Source organism: Egretta garzetta, unplaced genomic scaffold (genome assembly GCF_000687185.1).
Source record: "Egretta garzetta isolate BGI_Z169 unplaced genomic scaffold, ASM68718v1 scaffold161, whole genome shotgun sequence".
Classification (NCBI taxonomy): Eukaryota; Metazoa; Chordata; class Aves; order Pelecaniformes; family Ardeidae; genus Egretta; species Egretta garzetta.
The window spans coordinates 3,409,764-3,431,667 of NW_009258754.1; the positions used below are offsets into that span (position 1 = coordinate 3,409,764).

The 21,904-nt window shown below is 40.8% G+C and overlaps 1 protein-coding gene across 1 annotated transcript in view; it reads right to left on the bottom strand.

The window, feature by feature from the left end:
* The window catches only part of CLSTN2 (calsyntenin 2), a 220,042-nt gene that overhangs the window by 9,363 nt on the left and 188,775 nt on the right, over positions 1-21,904 (bottom strand). The window contains exons 8-9 of the mRNA XM_035888854.1: positions 13,140-13,302; positions 2,765-2,931 (exon numbers count right to left, since the gene is read on the bottom strand). Of these exons, the coding sequence (XP_035744747.1) occupies positions 2,765-2,931; positions 13,140-13,302 (330 nt within the window). The remainder of the gene's footprint in view (positions 1-2,764; positions 2,932-13,139; positions 13,303-21,904) is intronic.

Consider the following 21,904-nt stretch of genomic DNA (forward strand, 5'->3'; position numbering starts at 1 on the left):
CCCTGTAGCCCTAATCCTTCTCTAGTCCATTGCACTGAATACGAAACAGTCTTGCTGACCAAGAAACTCTGCTACTACATTTACATAGCAAATGATTGATTTTTATCTTTATCATAATTCACCCTGATTCCATTTTTTTATCTGTTAATTGGTTCAGCAAACCGTCTGTACTGCAAAGAAAACCAGATTAACTCCATTGATTTTGCACCCTACTGCTGGCAGCCCAAAATGCACCCTTCTCTCACATGCAGTCCCTTCCCAAAGCTGGATAATGATTATATGAACATGTTCTACTATATACAGACAATGGATGTCTACAATTCCTTGCAATGAGAAAGGTTAAAAAAGCAAAAGAGCAAATAGACAGAACGAAGCACAGGGTTCTCTGTTGAACAGAACATGGAGGACTGGGTTTAAAGCTTGTGCAGGAAGGTCATAACACACCGAAGGGTATTGTTTAGCAAAGAGGTGGACTAACAGGAGTCATAGCCTGCATATGCTTCTTTTTCCTTTTGGTAAGCTAGCAGCAGTAGAGGATAAAATTAGCAAAAGGGGACTCTAGCTACCTAGTTAACTTAATAGCTCAGCTGCCAGAACAGCTGGAATGCTGCCAAAGGGACTGGAGAAAGCCCTAGTCTGAGCCGTTTTTGTCTTTCTCATTAAAAAAGGCTAAAAATAGCAACAGTTTAGACAGTGTTTGAGAGCTGTTACAGATATCTGAAAATTAGGCTGCAGACAAAGAAAAAGTCCAACACTACTGTGCCAGGAACCGTATTACAGCTCTGCTGGTCTTTCTTAGGTGGCTAAAGGCTGAAGCTTCATGAGTCCGAAGTGCCCAGCAGAAACACCTTCCAACATCCGTTTGCCAACATTGAATCTGCTAAGTGCCACGTAAATAGCCACGCAGAACTTATCATCTGTGCAACATTCACACATGCTTGTCTGAGCTCAGGTATGTTTATTTCTGACACCAGAAACCCTTTATTAATCTTCTGTTCAAGGTCAGGTGCCAACTGTTCCACTTTCATCCGCGCTTCTTTCTGTCAGCCCCAATAAGAAACCGTACCACAATCTCTCTCTGACTGCTCTTTTCATTTTGCCTCCTGCTGTTGCACTGACTGTTGAGCTTGCTGAGTAAAATGAAAACAGTGACTTTAAAAACCACTATGCCTCATCTGTATTTCGGAAAATGAAAATGTTTTGAAGCTTGGTGAAAGTCAGAAAAGGCAGAAAACAATCCCTCATCTTCATTTTCCCCACCGCACTGCTAGTACAGTAAGGAAGCCAATCACCCAGGCTGGAGCAGCAGTGGGTGGTATAACAGGGATTTTTCCAAGCCCATAAAACAAGACTACACAACTATTGTCAAGTTTCAGAGTGTGACAACAGGGGAGGTATTATGATGCTTTTAAGCACCATGGACCAAGTTTACACTGCTTTAATTCATGTAAATTCCCAGCAAAGAACTTACAGCTAGGCATATACACTTGTGTTCCAGAAAACCCTATCTGCTCTTTGTATGCATTGTCTTTTAAAAAAAGCTTTTACCCATAACTGTGTCATTTGGCTGGGAGAAGCAACAATGGGAAATTCTTAATGATGACCTTGATAGGATAAAGAAAAAAAAAAAAAAGTATTTGGGGTGTTTTGCTCGTATGTAAAAGCTAGAGCTAGCAAAAAACATATTGGTTAGACTACACCACTGCAACTTATCATCTAGACAGACATTTGAGTGTATTTCAGGTCAGTCTCCGATCTTGTACAATGAAAAGGTTTAGATAATAAAATATAGTACAAGGCACTTCCACTGTCTGCTCTAGACCAAATGTTACAGCACCATCCTCCTCCCCACTGAAAAACAACACACTAAAAAACCACCTGTGCCATTTCACAGGATGCATAGGCTGCAGCCAAAGTATCTTCCGAGTTTGAATTTGAAGCTCAGTTCCTCTGGAAGATGGTATGTGACCTGCATGCTAGGAAATAGCTTGACAGCGTGTTTATGCACGAGGTAGAACACAACCTGTCATCTAATAATGGTATCAGTAAAGGGAAACAGACAATGCATCTCACTTAAGCATCATGGAAGGTATAGTCAAGACCCTACGTATGTATCCAAAAGAACAGAATTTGTCTTAATGAATGCAAAGCAATCTGGCCCCTATGTCAACTGAAACAGGATTTCCCCCGTCTGTTCTCCAATCTTAGAAAGTGTTACAATATCAGTAAATAGTCATATGCATAATGATTTATATGCAAATGTAAAAATTTAATTTATTGACTTTACATTTTTTTACTGCCCAATTTTCATGCCCCATAATGTCGTCTTCTTGGAACACACTTTGAATTTTTCAATACCATTGCACTGGGACTTGTTTCGGAGCTGCCTCTAGATGAAAGATATTCCACCTATTTTTTCCATTGCTTTAAAGCTACTCAAGATCAGAATTCAGTAATTCTTTGGAATCATGTCTATTTCTGTAAAACTACCAAAATAAGCATGAGAAAACGACCTGGCAATTCTTTTGGACTCTGAAATATCAGCAGCGCCTCACTTTCTGAGCATCTAGCTTTGCAATAATGGAAACATTCTTCTTTGCAGTGTCACAGCTCTTCTACTGTTCCGCTTTTTCTTTGCATGACTTTATGGGAAATTACATTGCTTCTGGGAGTACATTTGTACTGTGTGTACTCTACCTTGGGCTCTCTGCTTCATAAATCAGCTCTAAATTTTTATCAAAGATGATGTCAGTTCATCCCTCACCTTTATTCCTTGGCCAAGACTCTCAAGAGAATTAATATCCAGACCTTCCTTGCAGGCCTGCAAACAGGAAATCACTTTCTGACTCTCAATTTTGCCTGGCCGGATGGTAAGACTGGCCAGGCTGCCATGGAAATACTGAGCAAATCTGGGCTTGGCGACTTCACCTCCTGCAAGAAAAAAGAATAAAAAATGGTTATTGATACCAATACACAAATCACACATCTAATAATTCACTTTATGTTTTAACACATTTAAAGAATTTGTATGCATTTTAGCTAAGTATATCTGAGATCCCCTTTATTATGATAAGTGGAATTGCTTTGTGGGTTGTTGGGTGGTACTTAGTAGCAGCCTGTCTTTAAGATTCCTGTCAGTGGTTTTCCAGTTTTGTATTCAGGTGTTTATAAAGCTGTGATAATATACTCTGAGATGAAACATGGCTTCACAAACCAGTGTCCAAGGAAGCACAGCATTTTTAAAAATTAATTGTTGAGATTATTGAAGTGATCAGACATGAACTTAAAAACATGTTAAAAGTCCAATGTTTATTTATACAGGAACTGTATTTGCAAGTTTTCTATTACAAGATCACTTACACAGGCATTGCCTTTCTCCTCCAAAAAACACACCACCTGAAGTGTCTTAGATGTGCTAAGAGTCCTGGGTCCGTGTGAGCAAACTGCCACACTCTCTACAAATGGTTGTCTCTAAGGATACGGAGTAAATTCACAGCGGTGGATGCAGGCCAATGCACAGCACTATGCTAAAAGGCTTGCAGTGCTTCCCTCGCCCCAGGCAGCTCACCTGGTGCCAGATCAGGTCTCCTCGCTATATGCTGCATTAGGCCCTCTAGCTACGCTCTATTCAATTTCGCTCTAGGCAGCTTCAAAGGAAGACTGATCTCTAGGAGTTGTCAATAAAGCGTGATTACACACTGCCCGCACCAGTGATCATAGCATCTAAATTACTCGTGGGATATTTAGTGATTTACTCACCCCCCTCTAGGAGAATTTTTAGAGCTTGTCTTTCCTGCAAGTGTTAGCTGTATCATGTGAATTACTGCCTACCTTGAGCCCAAGAGGACTAAGAGAGCCACGCAACAGTGAAGCCATGCAGACTAATTGGATTAGCAGCTGATAAGCTGTTGTAATTCGTAGATAACTCATCTCTACAGCATTTGGAGCTTTAGTGTCAAACGACCTATTTCTGCCAAGCAAGCTAGCTCAAGCTTGAACTTTAACTTGAAGATTTGCGTATGGACTGGGGTTAGGATAGGGATGAAATGGCAAATTTTTTTAGGCTGATGTTGCTACCTAATAGCCTGAAAAACATCACTTCTAGTCTGTGCAGAATGAGCATTATGAAGAAGACTTGAGTTACTTTATATAGTGAAGAAAACACATGCTGGTGTACTGAGAGAAAAGGTGTCTAAGCAGGTTGTTTCTTCATAGAACTAGACAGGTTTTGGGTTTTTTTGTTAACATTGCAGCACAAACTGCCTCTCCTTTTACCTCAAATAAAGATCCTCAAGGACAGATTATTCTTCTCCACTCTTTCATTCATTTATCCATTATACAGAAAACTTCTGGGCAGAGGTTTTTTGAGGTTTCGTAGAAACTCTCATGTATGCAACAGCTACAGTGCAGGATTAGTTTGTGCTGTAATTTCAGCCTTTCTGATACTTACCAAGACAATTATTTGGTAAATAGATAGGGCATTACGGGGACTTTGCAGAAAAAAATGTTGTTCTATTTATCTGTTTACATTGTCTTTAAAAGCATATGTTGCCACTAATACAGCAGCAATGTATCTGGACAGAAGAAGTTAAGCCAAATTAAAAAAAATAAAAAGCAAACCTCTCCCTAAATGGAGATAAAAAGGCAGGTAAGAACTTACAGAAGAAGAGGGGAATCACATTGCGCTTTGAAGCTTCAAATTCTCGTATCCCTAACAGAATTCTGAAGACAGCAAGTTCCAAGGCTATAACACCAACACTAATCCTGAAGCTTTGAAATTTAGAAACCTATAGTAAGCCTGCCAGTAGATCTTAATAGTTCTGAGATGCAAAATAAGAAGCAGTCTCAGATAAGCTAATGTATTTAAATGTGACACTAGCTCATTAAAATGTATAAAGGACTAGACAAGAAGCCAGAACAAAGAATTCAGTGCTGTGGCTATGCCTGACCGAAACAAGCAGGATAAACCAGTTGAAGTAAAGCTACAGAGCAACATGACTGGTGCTTACATCCATGAGTAGGAATTTCAGGTTTGGATTTTTTTTTTTATTGGTTGTTCTTTCACTTTGGACTAGTTCTTCTCTCGTGTCATTGACAAAGCACTTACAATGACATTGCTAAGTCATTTACAATGATAGTAAGTAAGTAATAGTAAGATAGTAAGTAATTTCCTATAAACCACACTAGATGTACAGAGTACTCACAGTGCCCAAGCCCCGCTTTAAAAAATGCTGGTGTACAAGGAGGCATTACCACCTCAGAGATATACAGTTCTTGCTTAACGTCACCTGTCCTGTATTGAGATCTTTTAGGCTGTTTGCCCTACCCTAATAATGAGCAAGTAACTATCAGGGCAGTCTAAGCACAATGAGGTTTTCACTGGAAATGATGAATCAAGAGAATTTCCAACTGAGATGTGATTCTTTTAAGACATTATAGACCCTGGTTATACTGGGCCACCTAATTAAGGAATGATTGATTATTCAGGGTCCCAACATAAAGACTGAAATGAATCTGAAAGCAGCTGCAAGACACTCTGGCTCTGAAGTCCTCAGGTCCAAGTCCCCAGATTTATCCCATCTTTTTATTATAGCAGTTTAGGGAGCCAGTTTTAATTCCCTGACAAGTAGATTGGCTGTTAAACAGGATAGAACCTAACATAGATTTCTGGAGTAGTCCCAATTAGCGACTCGAGTTTTTATACTCCCAGAGCTTTGCAGCACAAAAAGTTTTACTGTTTTTCAGACAAAAATTACTCAGAAAATTACTCATCAAACATAGTGCTGTTTAAGTCTGCCCCTGCTTTTGGTAGATATCATAACCTGATGACCTCACACAGACAGGTTTAAGCTTTAACGTATTCATAGAATCATAGAATCATAGAATGTTTTGTATTACCTGAAATAAGATAGGTATAGAGAACACTAAGGGCTACCTGCTGTTATGTATGCATATGCTAATCTATCCCTATGCAATAGATCCATAGGTCAAAAGCGTGGTATACCTTTTGCTATTTAAGATAATTTTTCTGAAGATAAGAAAAACTCTCTATAATCTCACAATTAAGGCAATACATTCTTGCTATTTCTAGGGGAACTGTGGGAAATTATGACAATCGCGGAAAAATATTACAATCTTACATATGTTAGAGTAGATCACAGTCCAAGTGATATTAAGGTTGCCCCAAAACCTATGTTTCTGTTCTCCAAATAACATTCTTGTGCTGGTGCATAGTCCCCAGAGCAGAAGCTCAATTAAATAAGGGACATATATCTACGCTGAATTAGTGACAGATTTCAGTGCAAATTCAGCTCTCCAAGAAACATCCCCCCCCCCAAATTAACCTTCCACATATGTTTGTATTTCTGCTACAGTTAAAGTTCCAGCAGAGATCTCTGAAGTGCACTGAAAACCGCTCCATCTTGTTTTTGATGAGAAGGGCAATACAGAGAGAATGCTGCCGTACTAACACAACCATCAGTATACAGGTATTCAGCACCACATGATGCTGAAAGCTGCCTAGGTGGTCTCGCATTAATTTATTTGCTCCTACGACTCCACTGAGGCCTCAGGTTGGTGCAAGCTATGGCAGCCCCCAAGGCATGATCCACTGGTGTTAGAATGCACAGTAGTGGGTAATCTTTATCTCTTGAATATCTTAATGTCTGGGGGAAGCCCAAGGTTGAGTGATACAGCTGCTGCTACGCTGCCCGCAGTGTATTTGTTTCTCAGGGATCTGATCCCTCTTCAACTTTTACCATTCTTCTTGCCCTGAAGAGTAAGTCAGTTCTCTGACTGCAACTTTGTGATTGATGATATGTCAGCAGAGTGCTGACATATAAGGTTAATAAGGTTATTCCACAGAAGGACTATATAAAAAAATTGGTCTCCAGCATAGGTTAAGGAAAGAAGAAAATGGCAGGAGAATACAAAAGAAAAATAGAATAGAAAACAGAAATTGCTTAGAAAACAGGAACTATAATAGCCTTGTGCTATATTCATGATGACAAAGTTTGTGTGTTGACAGGCTTCTCCTGAAGACCTTCTCCTGCGCAGTGTGGCCAGCATAATTACACTGTGAAGCTCCAGCACTCTAGAATGGGTGGCATTATTAGAAATAATGACTTATGGTCATGGTAAGCCACAATATAACCTTGTGACAAATCATTAACTTGTGTCACTACTTTTCTGACAGGACTTTGGGAATGACACATAAAGAAATCTTTTCAGAGAAACCTGGAGAAGTCTGTTTGCAGCCTGTGGTACAAAGGATGATTAGACTACCAAGTCATGTTACTTGCTCCCTTCTTCAGGCTGCCGTTGCCACAGAATATTTAGCAACAAAGGGCTCAGAGTGGAAACCTATAGACCTTGGTTTAATGGAAGAAATTTCTCACTCTGTAAAAGGGTCCATTTTCTATGTCCTCAGATAAACTGAATCAAAAATAAACTCAGAGGAGAACTTACTAGGGTAAGCTCCTGGAAAGTGCAGCTCCAGGATAAGGTAATCTTAATTTGTTTGTATTGCTTAGGAGAATGAAACAGGATTGCAAAAGCTAAAAGGGAGAATAAGAACAATTTTGTAGTTGATCAGGAAGTCTGATTCTATTCTTGCTGGGATACAGATTTTTTTAAGTGGCCTAAGGAAAAATCACCTACCCTCTTGATACTGCCTTTTGCCCTCACAGATTAAGGGTAATTCTGCTTCCTTGTTGCAGAACTGTGTTACCTTTTTAGTGTTTGGAAAGCTCTCGACAATCTTGAGCTGGAAGGGCAAAGCTGGAGTATTTTATTACTAGAGAAGAAGAGAGTAGAAATGAGAGCTGACGTTGAGCCTTGAGGAGCTCGCTCCTATCCTGATGGACCATGTCTGCTTCTAACATCCGTTCAGAGAGGCAGGGGTTGAGAGACAGTGCCAGGGACACACTTCCCACGTGTTCTCTTTGGTGTCTCTTCTGTTCTGGGAAGCACACATGCAGCAATTCAATTTTGTCCTTTAGATACCCTTGAGAAAGAGTAATTTTGCCTCAAAATTTCTTTCACCGTTAGAGACTTTGGACCTAAATAACCCCACCTACATCAAAATCACATCCTTGGCAATCATCTGTGAGACCGCTGATGTGAACAAAAAAGGCCTTTTAAAGAAGTTAAAATTTAGTTATATCCTTAACCCTAAGTATCTGCAGAAAAAGCTGTCATACTTCACTAGGGTACATAAAGGCCTAATTTCAGGAGCAGCTGTACTAGCACTCCAAACTGTTCCTTTCTGCCCTCAGAGGGTTCACTAAGAGTGTTTCACTTAGCTCTGCAGTCAGTATTACCCTTTTCCAGGCCACGCATCACTGAAGTCATGGCTAAGCGGTAAGTTAGGGTTTGCCATGCATGGAGACTGGCACTCTGTTGGAGACAGGCTGGAACAGGTTAAGAAATTTCCGTCTCCAGCTGTCACTGCTCTTGGGTCACATGTAACTGAACCAATGCAAACAGTTTAGCCTGAAGATAATACTTTAACTGTCCCCCTCAAATAAACTCCCCACCCCCATCGAAGTACAGCAGTATTAAACATGAACTACACAAAATAAAAACCAATTAACTCTATGCTAACCGTTGTGATAGTACCCTAAATCAATGAGGTAGCTCTGCCTAGATCTTCCCTTTAATGAGCTCCCCAAAGAAAGAACCAAGGTTTTAAAATTAAACACGGAAGATTATACTAGAGTAATAGCCAGAATACCTAAGTAGATAAAATTCATACTGATTACGCCAGAACAAAACATTAAAAAGATATTTTTATACAACTTTCCCCATGCCCAGTGTGTCATTAAAGCTGGAAACTATCCCCCAGGCTTGGTTTTAGGTAACCGAGTGATTTCCTGGGTTGCAGTAAACCACCCAGCGCCTGGCAGACCCTAGGAAGGGTCTCTTCTGCGACCTCTAAAGCCTGGTGCTCTGCTCTTTCAGCCATCTTCACTCTCTGCTTGCCTCCAGGCTGCCATCCACACACCAGGATCCTACCTTCTGCCTCCAATACCCTCTTGCCCCCTAGACAAGACTCTGCCCTTCAGGAAAAGGGTAATTTTTCCTCCTTTTAGGAGAGTCTTAGCACTCCTCTCACATTATTTAAAGAAATATTGCATAAAATCAGGAACAAACAAATCAGGCATGCTTTTTACACTGCCAAGGCAAGGGTAAAGACGTAGGAGAAACTTGCCCATTACAGCTGGAACGCTGATGGCAAAAAGACAAAAAAAAAAAAAGAAAAAAAAAAAAAAAAAAAAAGAAAAAATTTTTTGGGTGCAGGCAAATGGGACGGTGAGCACATCATAAGCTAAATTTTAAATTTATCATCTAAGCCTGAGAGACTGCACATTTGGTTTGTCTTCATGTCAGATGCAGGAAAACAGCAGTGAACTTAAACTGCTCTTATATTTCACTTGAACAGCTGAAGGTAGGAATAAAACTAACCTAACTTTTCATAATGGGTGCTATAAACAAGGCTATAAAAGCCAGAAAAGAGACTCTGGAATTGAAATATTAATAATAGGAAATATTAAATCTCAAAGAAAAGAATTATCTTTCCGTGCACGAGACTCCTGCATGACATCATAACTCTGAGAAAGACAAGAAGGAGGTGCAAGCATAATACTTTCTATGTAACCTCAGGACGAGTACCAGTGTAAGTGATGAAAAGACCAGGGCTGAAAGAGTAGCTTGTCTCATGACCTGAAGGATTCTCAAATTCCTAGAGAAACAGCAGAACAATTCCCAGTTTCCAGACCAGAACTGAAAATCGTCACATATGAACGGGTAAATCCTTCATAGCAGTAGCAGGTTTTCCTATTAGTGCTAACAGAGTAAATTACAATACTTTCTGTTCTTGACCTTTCGCTTTGCCCTCTAAATACACTCGTCCTGTTCCTCAGCAGTTCTTAAGCTGCCCTGCAGTCACGATGACTTTTTGCTGTGACCAAATCAGAACTGGTGTGGTAAGAAAAAGGAATGTTATTTCTTTGGGTTCATTTAGTTGTCTGAGTTGAGATTGCTTTTCAAATAATTTGACTTTGATAAATGGATACTGTGGACCCAGAACTAGAAAATGGTTTAGTAAAGACAGAAGAAAAAAAAAAAAAGAAAAAAAAAAAAAAAAGAGTCTTGTCCTTTCTGAAGGAAGAGGTTAGAGCTCGTGTTCCTGTTCTGCCAGTGCTTTGGTGAAAAGGGGAGGAAACAGCCTGAGCTAGAAACCAGAGCTAGAAACATCTCATATCCTCTCAGCAAGGACTCCCCTGAATGGCTTATGCCACCAAAATCACGGCATGTCTTTACTGAAATAAATTGTAGATGGTTTAAAGCAGTTTTCTAATGCTTCAAAAATGTAAAGGTTTAGACTATTCTTACTCACCAAAATGTATTATCCCTAACTAGACCCAGTTAACAGTGTCACTGAAAGTACTTATAGTCAAATTATTTGTTTGATAGGTCCACTTTTTCTTGAAACATATGGATTTTGAAAATTAACATTTTGAATGGGATAGATTGGTTTTATATGTTGAATAATTTAAATTTGACAGACTGAAAATGTGCTGAGTCTTATTAACAAAGGGACTTTCCATACCATTCATTTAAGATAGTTTGAGGTGATCAAAACAAACTTATCAAAAGATAAGCTTTGCCAAAAGCAGTATGTTGAAATCTTGTTTCATATAAGCATCAAAAGTTCAACTTTTTGCCTGACACATGATAGTTTTATGAGAATCTTTAGCATATTATCCTAGCTAAATCTTGACATTTTCGTGAGATGGAAAATTTGTTTCTACTTTTGATGAGCTCCCATTCTCACACGATTAAAATACCAATAACATAATCTTGAAGTAAATATAGACAGCAGCAATAGGTAAAATTTCAGTAGTTTAAATTAGTTGTTTCACCAAAAAGGAAGAAGACTCTTATCCTGAGTGGTTATGCACTGAGCCACCAAATTATTCAAGGTAAAACTAAAAATGTCTGTAAACAATTGCAACTTTCTATTTGTTTAACAGCTTAAATACTAAATGTAGTCTGTAGTCTAAATTTATTGTGAGCCTATATGAGAAGCTTTACCTTAATCCTTTCTCTTAACAATTTGAGATTAAGAGACAAAGATGCAAAGGAAACAAGATTATTCTTATTGTATTCAGCTGCCTTGGAAGTAGATGGAACCCACAGATGCAGCACTGTGGCAAAACTGGCGCGGCTCAGTGCACATTCCACAGGTAAAGTTACTATTCCACAGTTGTCAAAACCTGGCACCTGCATGATAATTACCATGAGATTCAGGTAAGGGCTGAGGGGAGTGGATTCTCACCAATACTGAGGATTTTAGGAAAAAAAACCCACCCTAAAGATTGCTATTAGAGAGTGATAAAAACACAACATACAAATGAAAGAAGTTAAGGGGCAGAAGCAATACAAAAATATTTATGTAGACCTATGCAGAAGAACCTAGAAATAAACATCAAGTAAGGGATTAAAATAAAATTTCTTTAGCACGGCTACTGAGAAATGCTGATTTTTCAGAAGGCAATACTCAGTGATTATTCACAGTCCCTACGGCATTTGCTCATGTCTGGGAAGAACTGAATTTACTCCATTCACGAATTACAGATGCATTTGTTAACTCTGGAACTTTGATTTATAAATACTGCACCAGAACTACATAAGAAAAAAACCCAGGTCAACTAAAATAAAATTAATGTAAATCAAATTGGTGTCTGTCAGCCATTTATCCCAGTAAACTACTAGCTAAACCAGAATTCTGGATCCTGAAGAGTTTGGTAGGTATTTCACTACGTATTTTAGCTTAAAAAGGAGTAACATTCCCTTGAATATCAATAACTTAGAGTAAAATTAAATATATTCTTTTATATATTTAACATAAATGAAAAATTCCAGTACACCTCAAGATCATCTTATAGAGATGGAAGCCTACACAGGCCAATAGCAGTTAGATGAGAATCAGTCTATATTTTCACAAATATATGGGATTAGGGTCACGCTGATTAGCTAGCTATCATAATACCTATCTTGGTGATCAATGTTCAAAACTTATCAAATCTTGTTTTTAGGATTAGTGTGGCTTTATTCTGCATGTTGTCATCAAAGTAAAGATTGGATCTTTACCCCAAGGTGCTCATAATCTAACAGATGGATTTCCTTCTAATGCTATTTACACTGAACAGCTCTACCATGCATAAGATGTCTAAATTTTGCAGATAACGTATTGTAAACGAGCAGAGATCAAACTGGCAAACAAGGCAACAAGGGAGAAAGTGAGCCAACAGGGAAGAGTGAGGAAGAAACACAATCTGCCTTAAAGCATTTTTTCCTAATTGTACAGTTTGCTTCACTTCATACTTTGTCTTAAGTGAAAACAAGACACAATGCATAAATAGAAAATCAACATGGAAGGGTAATGGAGACAACTTTACAAGAGCAGATGAGCAGAAAAAGAGGACTGCTTCAGGTGTAAGGCAGAGAACAGCAAAAGAAACAGTGGCGTAAGGACCAGAAAAAAGAATGATTGAGAGCGGGATTATAAAGGGTAGAAAATAGGGAAAAAATAGTATTTAAGCAAAGGCCCATACAATTATGGCTCTGGGGTTGTGACTTGTGGCTTTATCTTACTCTTACTTTTACATCTGGTCTATAAGAGGCTGAATTGATTAAATTAAATTAGTGGAATTACTGGTGATCTACGTCTGACGTGAGAAGTGCAGGATCAGGCCATGTGCTGTGAAAGAAATTTGAGGCAGAGACTGAAAGGAGATAGCTGGAGTTCTTTAGAGTAATATTTAGATAGTTTGCTTAAAGCTGCAGAACAAGGGAAAAATTGTAAGAAGGGAAGACGAAAGAGAATGACGGCAATCTTTCACGTTGAATAAACAACCTGTATTCAACACTTCTTTAGATGGTGGAAATGCAAACCCTGTTAACGTCCCAGTCCTTTTATCCTTGGACTTGATTAATTATTAACTCTGGATTTACTTCTGATTTTACACCATCAACCTTTTAGTAATGTATTTACTATTTAATCAGCAAGACAAGTAAGATTCTTTTTGGTCTGAATTCATCATTCTACTGTCTACTACTTGCTGTCCTATTACCTTGCCAACAAGCGCCGACTGTCAGCTGCATGGCTATGTGTGATGGGTGGATAGGCCAGTCGTTGGTCACGAGGTAAGGTTCATATGTTGTTCCATCCATGTATAACGTAACAACGGGAAACTCAACGTTGACAACATAGTAATGCCACTCTTTATCACAAATCTGAAAGACAGAATTCAAGAGAAAAATACTAATTAGCACTTACTGTCAGGTGACTGATTTTTATTTCCCATGTGTTTTTTACATTGTATGGTTTCCAAATTCCACTCATAGAAAAAAGTAACATTATTGCAACGTAAACATCACTAGAAGTAATGAAAGCTAAACCAGTGTTGATAAATACTCGCTGTATACTTGCAGAATATGCTTGATAATCTTAACATTTGAGGCATCTTAAAGCACACTCCTTGAAAACAAGACAAGGATAAAATACAAAAATCAGGCAATGTGGTATTTGCTCTGTATTTTCACATTTGTTAACACACAATATTAGTTTCTTAATGTCTGCATCACCTTTTGAGAATACAAACCTGTATGTAAGAGATGCATACTTGGGATGTATCGGTACAGCTACTGGGGATTGCTATTAGCTTCAAATTCAGAAAACATATAGCACTGGATTGATGAGCTATTATCAATGATTTGATTTGATTGTCGTTATTAACCTATTGCATTAGTACTTAGAAAGTCCTATGCAATGCACCAGGACCTCCATAGCACTGGAAGGACCTCCCTTGCACTCTGTATACACGCAGAAGACCAAGCAGCCTGTGTGTCTCCCTGATTTGGGCAGGAAACTCAAATCTTCTCCATGCTCCATCTTTTGGCCTTGAGCTTTTTCCCAGATAGTCGGCAAAATGAGGCTGTACATGGTTTCACTGGTATACATCAGCTTTGAAAAGCAACAGCCACGGTTACAACATACTATCAAGATGACGTTATTAGTGCCAAATCTCGTATGGATGCCTGAGCTGGACAACCAGGGATTACCGCAAGATGGTCAAATTCTGTTTGGTTCAGAAATGCACAGCTGGGTGGATCAGTGCCTCTGCAGACAGACGCGTAGTGTGTAAATGTCAGTGCCTGCCCAATTCTTTTTTCCTTTGTTGTAGCATCTTTCAGATTTAAAAGTTCAAAGGAATAAATCACAGTAAATTGGTAGGATGGGTGGGCTGTTTTTAAAAATAAAGCAATAGCTACAATCATGCTACTTTCAATTCTGTAGAGATACTTGTTTTGATGTATTAAGAAAGGGAAGCGCTTGAATGCAGATATCCTTGCTGTTTCATAGTGGCAAGCAGGAAAGCGATGTTTAAACATAACGCTTTGTCCTTGGCCGGGTTAAGTGCTATCTGCTGCAGTATCTGCCCTTTGAAAGCAAAAGCTAATGTTTTGTTCCAGAAGACATTTCAACAAGAACTTAATCACTTCTGTTTCAAACGGATACATTTATTACTGCAGACATCATAGCTCCGCAGCAAGAGATAAATGCAGCAAGGGGCTGCTACAGCCTTCCTTCTGCAGACAGTCGACAGCACAAATGTTTTCTGAAGGTTAAATGAACTGAAACCAAAATTGAAAGTAAATAAATAGGAAGAGTGAAAACTTTATTGAACAAACAGCAATCACGAACAGTATTATGCAGTCCTCCCTTTCAAGGAAAAACAGCTTGCCAGGTTTCCTGACCTGATCATTAGAACGTGATGCATCGCAGCCGCATGTCAGCCGTGTTATATAAAACAAAATGAACCATGTGCCTGAGTTTGAGAGACCTTGCATGACAAAACCTACAGGCATTAATACTTAGCACTTTTCAGAGAACTGTTCCAGAGTATTTCTGATTTTGCAACCCTAAACTGCATCACTCGGGACGCCCCAAGTGCTATGAAATGCATAAGCAACCCGCCTCATATTTAACCAAAGCAAGAGCGCTTTAGCAAACCCAACCATTTTGGGATGTCACATATACAAAGAGCATGAGAACCTTGTGGTAGAGTCACTTTCTAGCTCAAATAGAACCCAATACAAAGCATCAGTAGCAAGGCTTGCTAAAGCCTTAAGCCACAAGCTGTGACGTTCACCCAGCTATGCTGACCGTATTTGGAACTGTTCCTTAGCTACATGATGGCAGCCCCCCGAAACCTGTGCAAAGCAGAAAGACATGGTAGCCGCAACCATCAGCAGAAGCTGCATCCATTAAGAACTGTTCCCCCCAGGAGACAAAGGAAGGATCCAATGAGGAACAAGAAGACCCCAGAGACAAATATTGCTGTTGGACTGAAGCCAGTCGAAGTGAGGGGAACTTAAACTGTAAGGGCAGAATTGCCCAGGGATTTCTTTGTTTGGGGTCCTTCTCTGGATGCACCCAGCTCAAGCTGCTCCTTACTGCTGGACCACTCAATAAATTCAGCTGGTGTATGGTGTGTCAGAGACGGCTTCAGGGAAACCTGGGGCTGAGCCTGAGGAGAGAGGAAGCGCCCGAGAGGGAGCACACGGGGGGGGGGGTGAGAGAGAGGGAGAGAGAATGAGAGAGGAGGAGTGAGAGGGAGTGAGTGTGCATGGCCGTGAAGGTGTGTGAGTGTGGAGTGTGTGAGGGAGAGTGAGTGTGTGCACGAGAGTTTGTGTGTGAGAGAGGGAGAGAGAGTGTGGAGTGCGTGAGTGAGTGAGCGTGAAGCTTGTGAATCAGTTTGCGTGAGTCTGTGTGTGTGACAGAGTGTGTGAGCATGCGTGTGTGTGAGCATGTGTGTGAGCCTGAGTGTGAGCCTGAGTGTGGAGAGTGTGTGTGTGTGTGTGACAGACTGTGTGTGAGTGCATGAGAGTGTGACTGTGAGAGAGTGTGTGTGAGTCTGTGTGCGCCCATGGGCATATGTGAGTGTGCAGTGTGTGTTTGAGACTGTGGAGTGTGAGTGTGTGACTGTGAGCGTGCGTGTGTGTGTGTGTGAGACTGAGGGAGTGAGAGACAGGTTATGTGTGAGTGACCGCGTGTGTGTGAGAGCCTGTGTGTGCCCAGGAGTGAGCGTGACTGTGAGAGTGTGAGTGTATGAGAGGAGTGTGGCTGTGTGTGACTGTGAGCAAGTGACTGAGCATGTGAAGTGTGTGACAGAGTCTGTGTGTGAGTGTGAGTTTGTGTGAAGCTGTGCGTGAGGGTGTGGAGTGTGAGTCTCAGAGTGTGTAAGAGTGTGCAGTGTGCCTGTGAGAGGGTGTGTGCCTGTGAGAGAGTGCATGCCTGTGAGTGTGAGTGTCTGTGAGTGTGTAGCATGTGTTTCTGAGTGTGAGAGTATGAGTCTGCATGTGCCCGTGAGCGTATGTGAGTGTGGAGTGTGGGACTGTGTGTGTGGGACTGTGTGTGAGAGAGGGGGCGGGAGAGTGAGGGCGAGAGAGCATGTGTGTGAGTGTGCCCATGAGTGTGAGCGTCTGGGGTGTGGGGTGTGTGAGAGTGTGGGGTGTGTGAGAGTGTGGGGTGTGTGAGAGTGTGGGGTGTGTGAGAGTGTGACTGTGAGCATGCGGACTGTGTGCTTGCATGTGAGAGTCTGTGTGCAAGCGTGAGCACATGTGAGTGTGGTGTGTGAGAGTGTGGAGAGTGTGTGACACTGTGGGAGCGAGCGTGTGTGAGAGTAAGAGTGTGTTAAAGTGTGAGCATCTGAGTGTGGAGTGTGTGTGTGTGTGAGACTGAGTGTGTGAGTGTGTGGAGTCTGTGAGTGTGTGTCAGAGTGTGTGTTTGAGTGCATGTATGAGTGTGAGGGTACAATTGAGAGTGTGACAGAGTGAGACTGTGTGTGACTGTGAGCGTGTGACTGAGTGTGGAGTGTGACAGTGTCACAGAGTCTATGTGCGAGTGTGAGTGCAAGAGTGAGTGTGAGAGTGTGAAGGTGAGCGTGTGTGAGAGGGAGAGCGAGTGTGTGTGTGTCCCCACACCAGCCAAAGTACTTACCTTGATTTTTTCTGACACCACCTGGAACAGCGCGAGCGTCCACAACTCGGTGAAGTCCCCAACCCCCCACTTACCTGCTTTTCCTTACGTTTCAACACATGAACACATCAAGGTTTATTTCAAAGGGAATTATGGCACTGGAAGTCTCAGCTTGGCGCTTCCTGAGGTTTCAGAAGCACCCAAGCCTGTCAGGTTGCTTAATTGTGCTATGATTTCAGTATGGCTTAGGTACACAGACAGGCATGTATTCCACCACAGGATCCTTAGGTGCCTCTATTGGGTCCCAGTGTAAAAAGAAATATTCTACAAGGAAGCATTAAAATAATTTAAAACCTCTGGAACACACCCCAGAGACACAGCAGCGGGCAGTATTTCATGCCTGGCCATTTCACAGACAACAAAATAATGAAACAAATAATTGCAGAGGGTAATTTGTTATGCTGTCATTCCAGACACCTTCTTCACCTTCTTAACATAGGAAGCCGATTTCCCCCCTGCATGCATTCCAGAATGCAGCATGACTGCCGTGAAGCCATGAAAATAAAATTATAAAATATACAAGCTTGGCAAATAAAGAAATTTCAATCATCTCAAGTAAGAACTTTTTTTTTAAAAAAAATCTAATTTATCAAGCCATCCTAATAAGATAAAATTACAGATGAGTACGTTTGGCACTCAAAGCCTGCTGGATGGCTAGGTTGGTCTAATTGCTTGATCATGGCAGTCTGTCTCTAAAATGTATTAATCAAAGCACAGTGAATTAACCAGCTCGAAGCCTTGCGCTGATTACACACTACTGCATTGGAATATGCTTTTATGAAACAGATGAAAACGGGCTCAGTGTAAATCTTACAAAGTAAGTTTCCCAAGCCATTAAAGCTCTGAGCATCTTCCGATGAAGAATGTCAGAGGTTTTTCCGTTTTATATTGGAATGCTCAGGAAAGTACTTTGTTCTGAGAAGCTCATGGTGCTTAGAAACAGACGCTGCTGGTCTGCAAAACATCCCTTTATACAGCTCCGTACACGAGGGCTGGGCATGCACACGGGCGGGCACGCACTTCACAGCCTGCAGCTTTTCTAGCTTCACTTAGGGCAGCTGGGGCACACTCAGGCGGAATGGATCATTCACCCGCCTGGCAAGAGACCCTGTACCTTGAGAAGTGTCCCAGTGCCCCAGATCAACACTGAAGTGCCACGCATCCGCGCAGGCTCTGACCAGCTCCCCCAAAGTCCCCAGGGAACGCTCCGCAGATCACACAGACAGCTCTGTGCGTCCTGGCCTCGAGCCTGTCCCCGGAGAGCTGGGAAGCAGGCGCTACCTCCGCTGCTCCGGTTCGTGGGATTTCCTGAGGAAGCGTTCTCAGAATAGGCTCAAAGGTCCACAAAAAAGCAGTAAGAAGGAAGAAGAAAAGGAAGGCAAGGAAAGCTCTCTACTTACTATAAAAAGCACTACTTAGCACAGGTATGAGACACAACCCCCTCCTTTCTGCCTAAGGGGTCTGAGCCATGATTTTCTACAGGTTGTCTGAAGAAAGCACCTTAATCCAGCTCTAAAAAGCAGAGCATGCCACACTATTCACTTCTTGATGCCTCTTGTAGCATCTTAACATGCTCTGAAACACCACCCCCCACCCCCACCCCCCAGCATTCATTTGACCACATCTAAAAGCCCGTGCCTAGTTCTGGACCCTGGAACACAAGGAATACTTGCATGAACTGGAGGGAATTCAGCGGAGGGCCAACAAAATGTCCAGCTCTCACCACGTGAGGAGAGGCTGAGGGAGCTGGGCTTGTTCAGCCTGGAGCGGGGCAGTGTTAGGGGGACAGTAACAGCAGCCTTCCGTGCTTCCAGCAGCCTGACCAATACGTTAATTTCTGTCACAGACCAGAGGTGTTTTAAACCTGCAAAACCAAAACTTTTTGAAAGTGAGTAAAAGATACACGCAGAAATCGCAGCGTTCAAACCTCTGCTTCTCTCTACCTTCCTATGGGAAAATTCTAAGTATGATTTCCATTAAACGTTAACATTGAATGAATGAATTCACTTCAACAACTGAATTCTTATCAACAGAGGTGACTTAAATTGAAAAAAGAATGTGCACTTCTGTTTATTCAACCTAACTTTAGAGAACATAAACGTGCATCTTCTGGGCTGTTGCTCCAAGATGTCCTGGCCTTCACACAACTGCAACTGTTTGTAAGACCACGGAGCACTTCAGTAGCGATCTTTCCTTCATCGCAGCTGAGTCCTGTGTCCTCTCAACAAATCTATTTTCTGCTGTTTGGTAGCATTTCCATACGTAAAACATTTAGGCCACTCTATAATTGAGCCTATAGCAGAGAAGGCTATTACATTCATTTACAGCAAAATGGGATCATTAATGAAGGAAGAACCACATTCACATAGGGATTACCATACCCAAGCAGCTAGAATACTAATGCTTACCTTTGCTTACAAGGAGGTCAGGAGTACACGTGGGATTATAAATTGCATATTTTCATAAAGCAGCATAACAGAAAATGAGCCATGCTTAGTGTATCACTGCTTCTGTACAAGAGTGTCCTCCCTAATTCTTGTGCATGTCTAGAAAAATGCAAAGTCTACAGAAGGTGAAGGCACTGTTTCCGCTAACAAAGCGCATAATTTCTTCATTGAGAGGTTGAATTATCACACTTATTAATTGTTAGTATTATTAACCATTGTTATGCTTTTATTAACAGCAACACTTTCTCTTCAGATGCACATTTACTATATTTAAAAATCTGCGAGTCCTTCAGCAAACAAAATATTTACCTCAAATCCTTTGCACACTCCTGTACAGAATATGCACAGCACTTGTACAACCCCCTTTACAATGGAATAGTTTCCTTATTTGCAAGCACGGCTCGACAGAGCTGACGGAGGCCACCATTGTGAAAACTTTGTAAACATGCAGAGACAACTCAGGCTCTGCATTTTTATCTCACTTCACTGAAGACAACAACAAATGCGGGGAATCTCCCTTTGATCTTATGCTTAAAGGCACTGGCGTTACCCACTCAGTTACAGCCCCAGATCAAACCCTCTGCCCTGTTCTGAAAGCAGCCACTTGCTTTGTAAATCTGCTTCAAAGCACAGCACCCATTACCCTTGTTCAGAGTACAGATCGCAGATGGTATTTGGATGGGGATAGGGATATTATTTTGAGTTTAAAAAATACCACATTTTTCTTTCCATCTCTGAAATAATCCTTTCTGAAAGAGCTTTGTAAAAATCTACAAATTTTGGCACTGTTGTTTACTGTTGGTGACACCAAACAGACATTTAAATGGTTCTAATATATTTTGTTGGATTTTTTATGCTTTGACATATCAACATATTTTTATTAGAGATTGCTGATATATTTTTATAGCCCTGAAAGCACTGTACTGCGTACAGAGACTCAAAGGTGACAGACTTAAAGGTGCTGAAAGACAGTTTCATTACACCTTTAATAGGGACCTAAGGAACACTGCCACTGTAAGAAAGCAAGCCTGAAAAAGATTAATTTGGAAACATTTGGCAGTGGATTTTAAGTAAAGGTGGAAAAGTTACACATATTTCCAATTTTTTAAAGAAAAATGTTGTATGTTTACATATGCAAAATAAAAATAACATTTCTGAAGAGTTTTAGGCAGCGTAGTCATTACGCACAAGGTTGGTGAGTTTTGCATGTGGGCGATCCAAAGGTGAGCTTAGAACAGGCTTTCTCCTGTCCCACCGCGGGGTTTGGAAGTGTTGTCTCTGATGAATGGGAACTTTAAAGGCATTGTTGAAAGAGCTTTTATCTGTTACTTCAGAAACTCATTTAGTATCTTAATTGTTTTCCTATTGTCAGTTCTCATCCACAGACTTCTACAATTAAGGCATGTTACTGTAAAAAAACGAAAAGAACATTCCTTAGGGGATTGCTTTTGCTATAGCACTGCTGCTCTCATTTGATTTCTTCTAATAAATCCTTGCCTTAAATTTCAGTAGCTGAGCTACCTGCAAAAGCTGATTAAATGATACAAGGAAATAAGTTACACAGTTGGCTTTTTATCTCTTTTTCTCATTGTCTATAAGCACCTTATGATTTCTTTGCATTTTTTTTTAATTATCCCATCACCACCAAGAACAAAAGACGTACTGCTAAAAATGCCCGGGTGTAGACTGCAAGTATGTAACTCAGTATGCAGATGTTCAGTCTTCAGGATGTGCTTACTTCATTGGGTGTCTGGGTCCCCTAGTGCACTTCTGTTTTCTAATCTAGTGAACAAAAATATATTTCTGCTGCGAATATGCAGGCTATACAGTAAAAATTTGCTTCTGTGAGAATCAACAGATATGCACTTCAGGCTGGCTTTGTGTTCCAGTATAATCTCCCGGCATATTCATTTTGGGGAAGAGCTACTGAAAATAAACAAAAGCAAAGTACAAACACAGACTAATCAAATTAGTCCAGCAATATAAATTGTTATGTCTTTTGGCATTATTTATTCTACCTCAGTAACAGGCTTGTGCATTCGGACACATATTTGCCTCGTGTTGGCTTTATTTAATCTAAGCATTGCTGAAACTGAAAAGGATTAAAACATCTGTGGCAAAGGGTCAGTATATTCTTGACCACTAAGTGGAGCTGTGCAGATTGCAAATATGTCCCCGACATCTCCATAACCTCTTCAGAAAACTTTAAATAACGCCCTAACATATTCATATTTACTGGGGTTATTTTAAATAATCTCTTTGGGTTTCCGTTTCTACATTTATCCTTTAACAGCTCCCTCACGTGACGCTTCCCCCCCCCCCATCTGTAACATCAGCACCCCCTGCC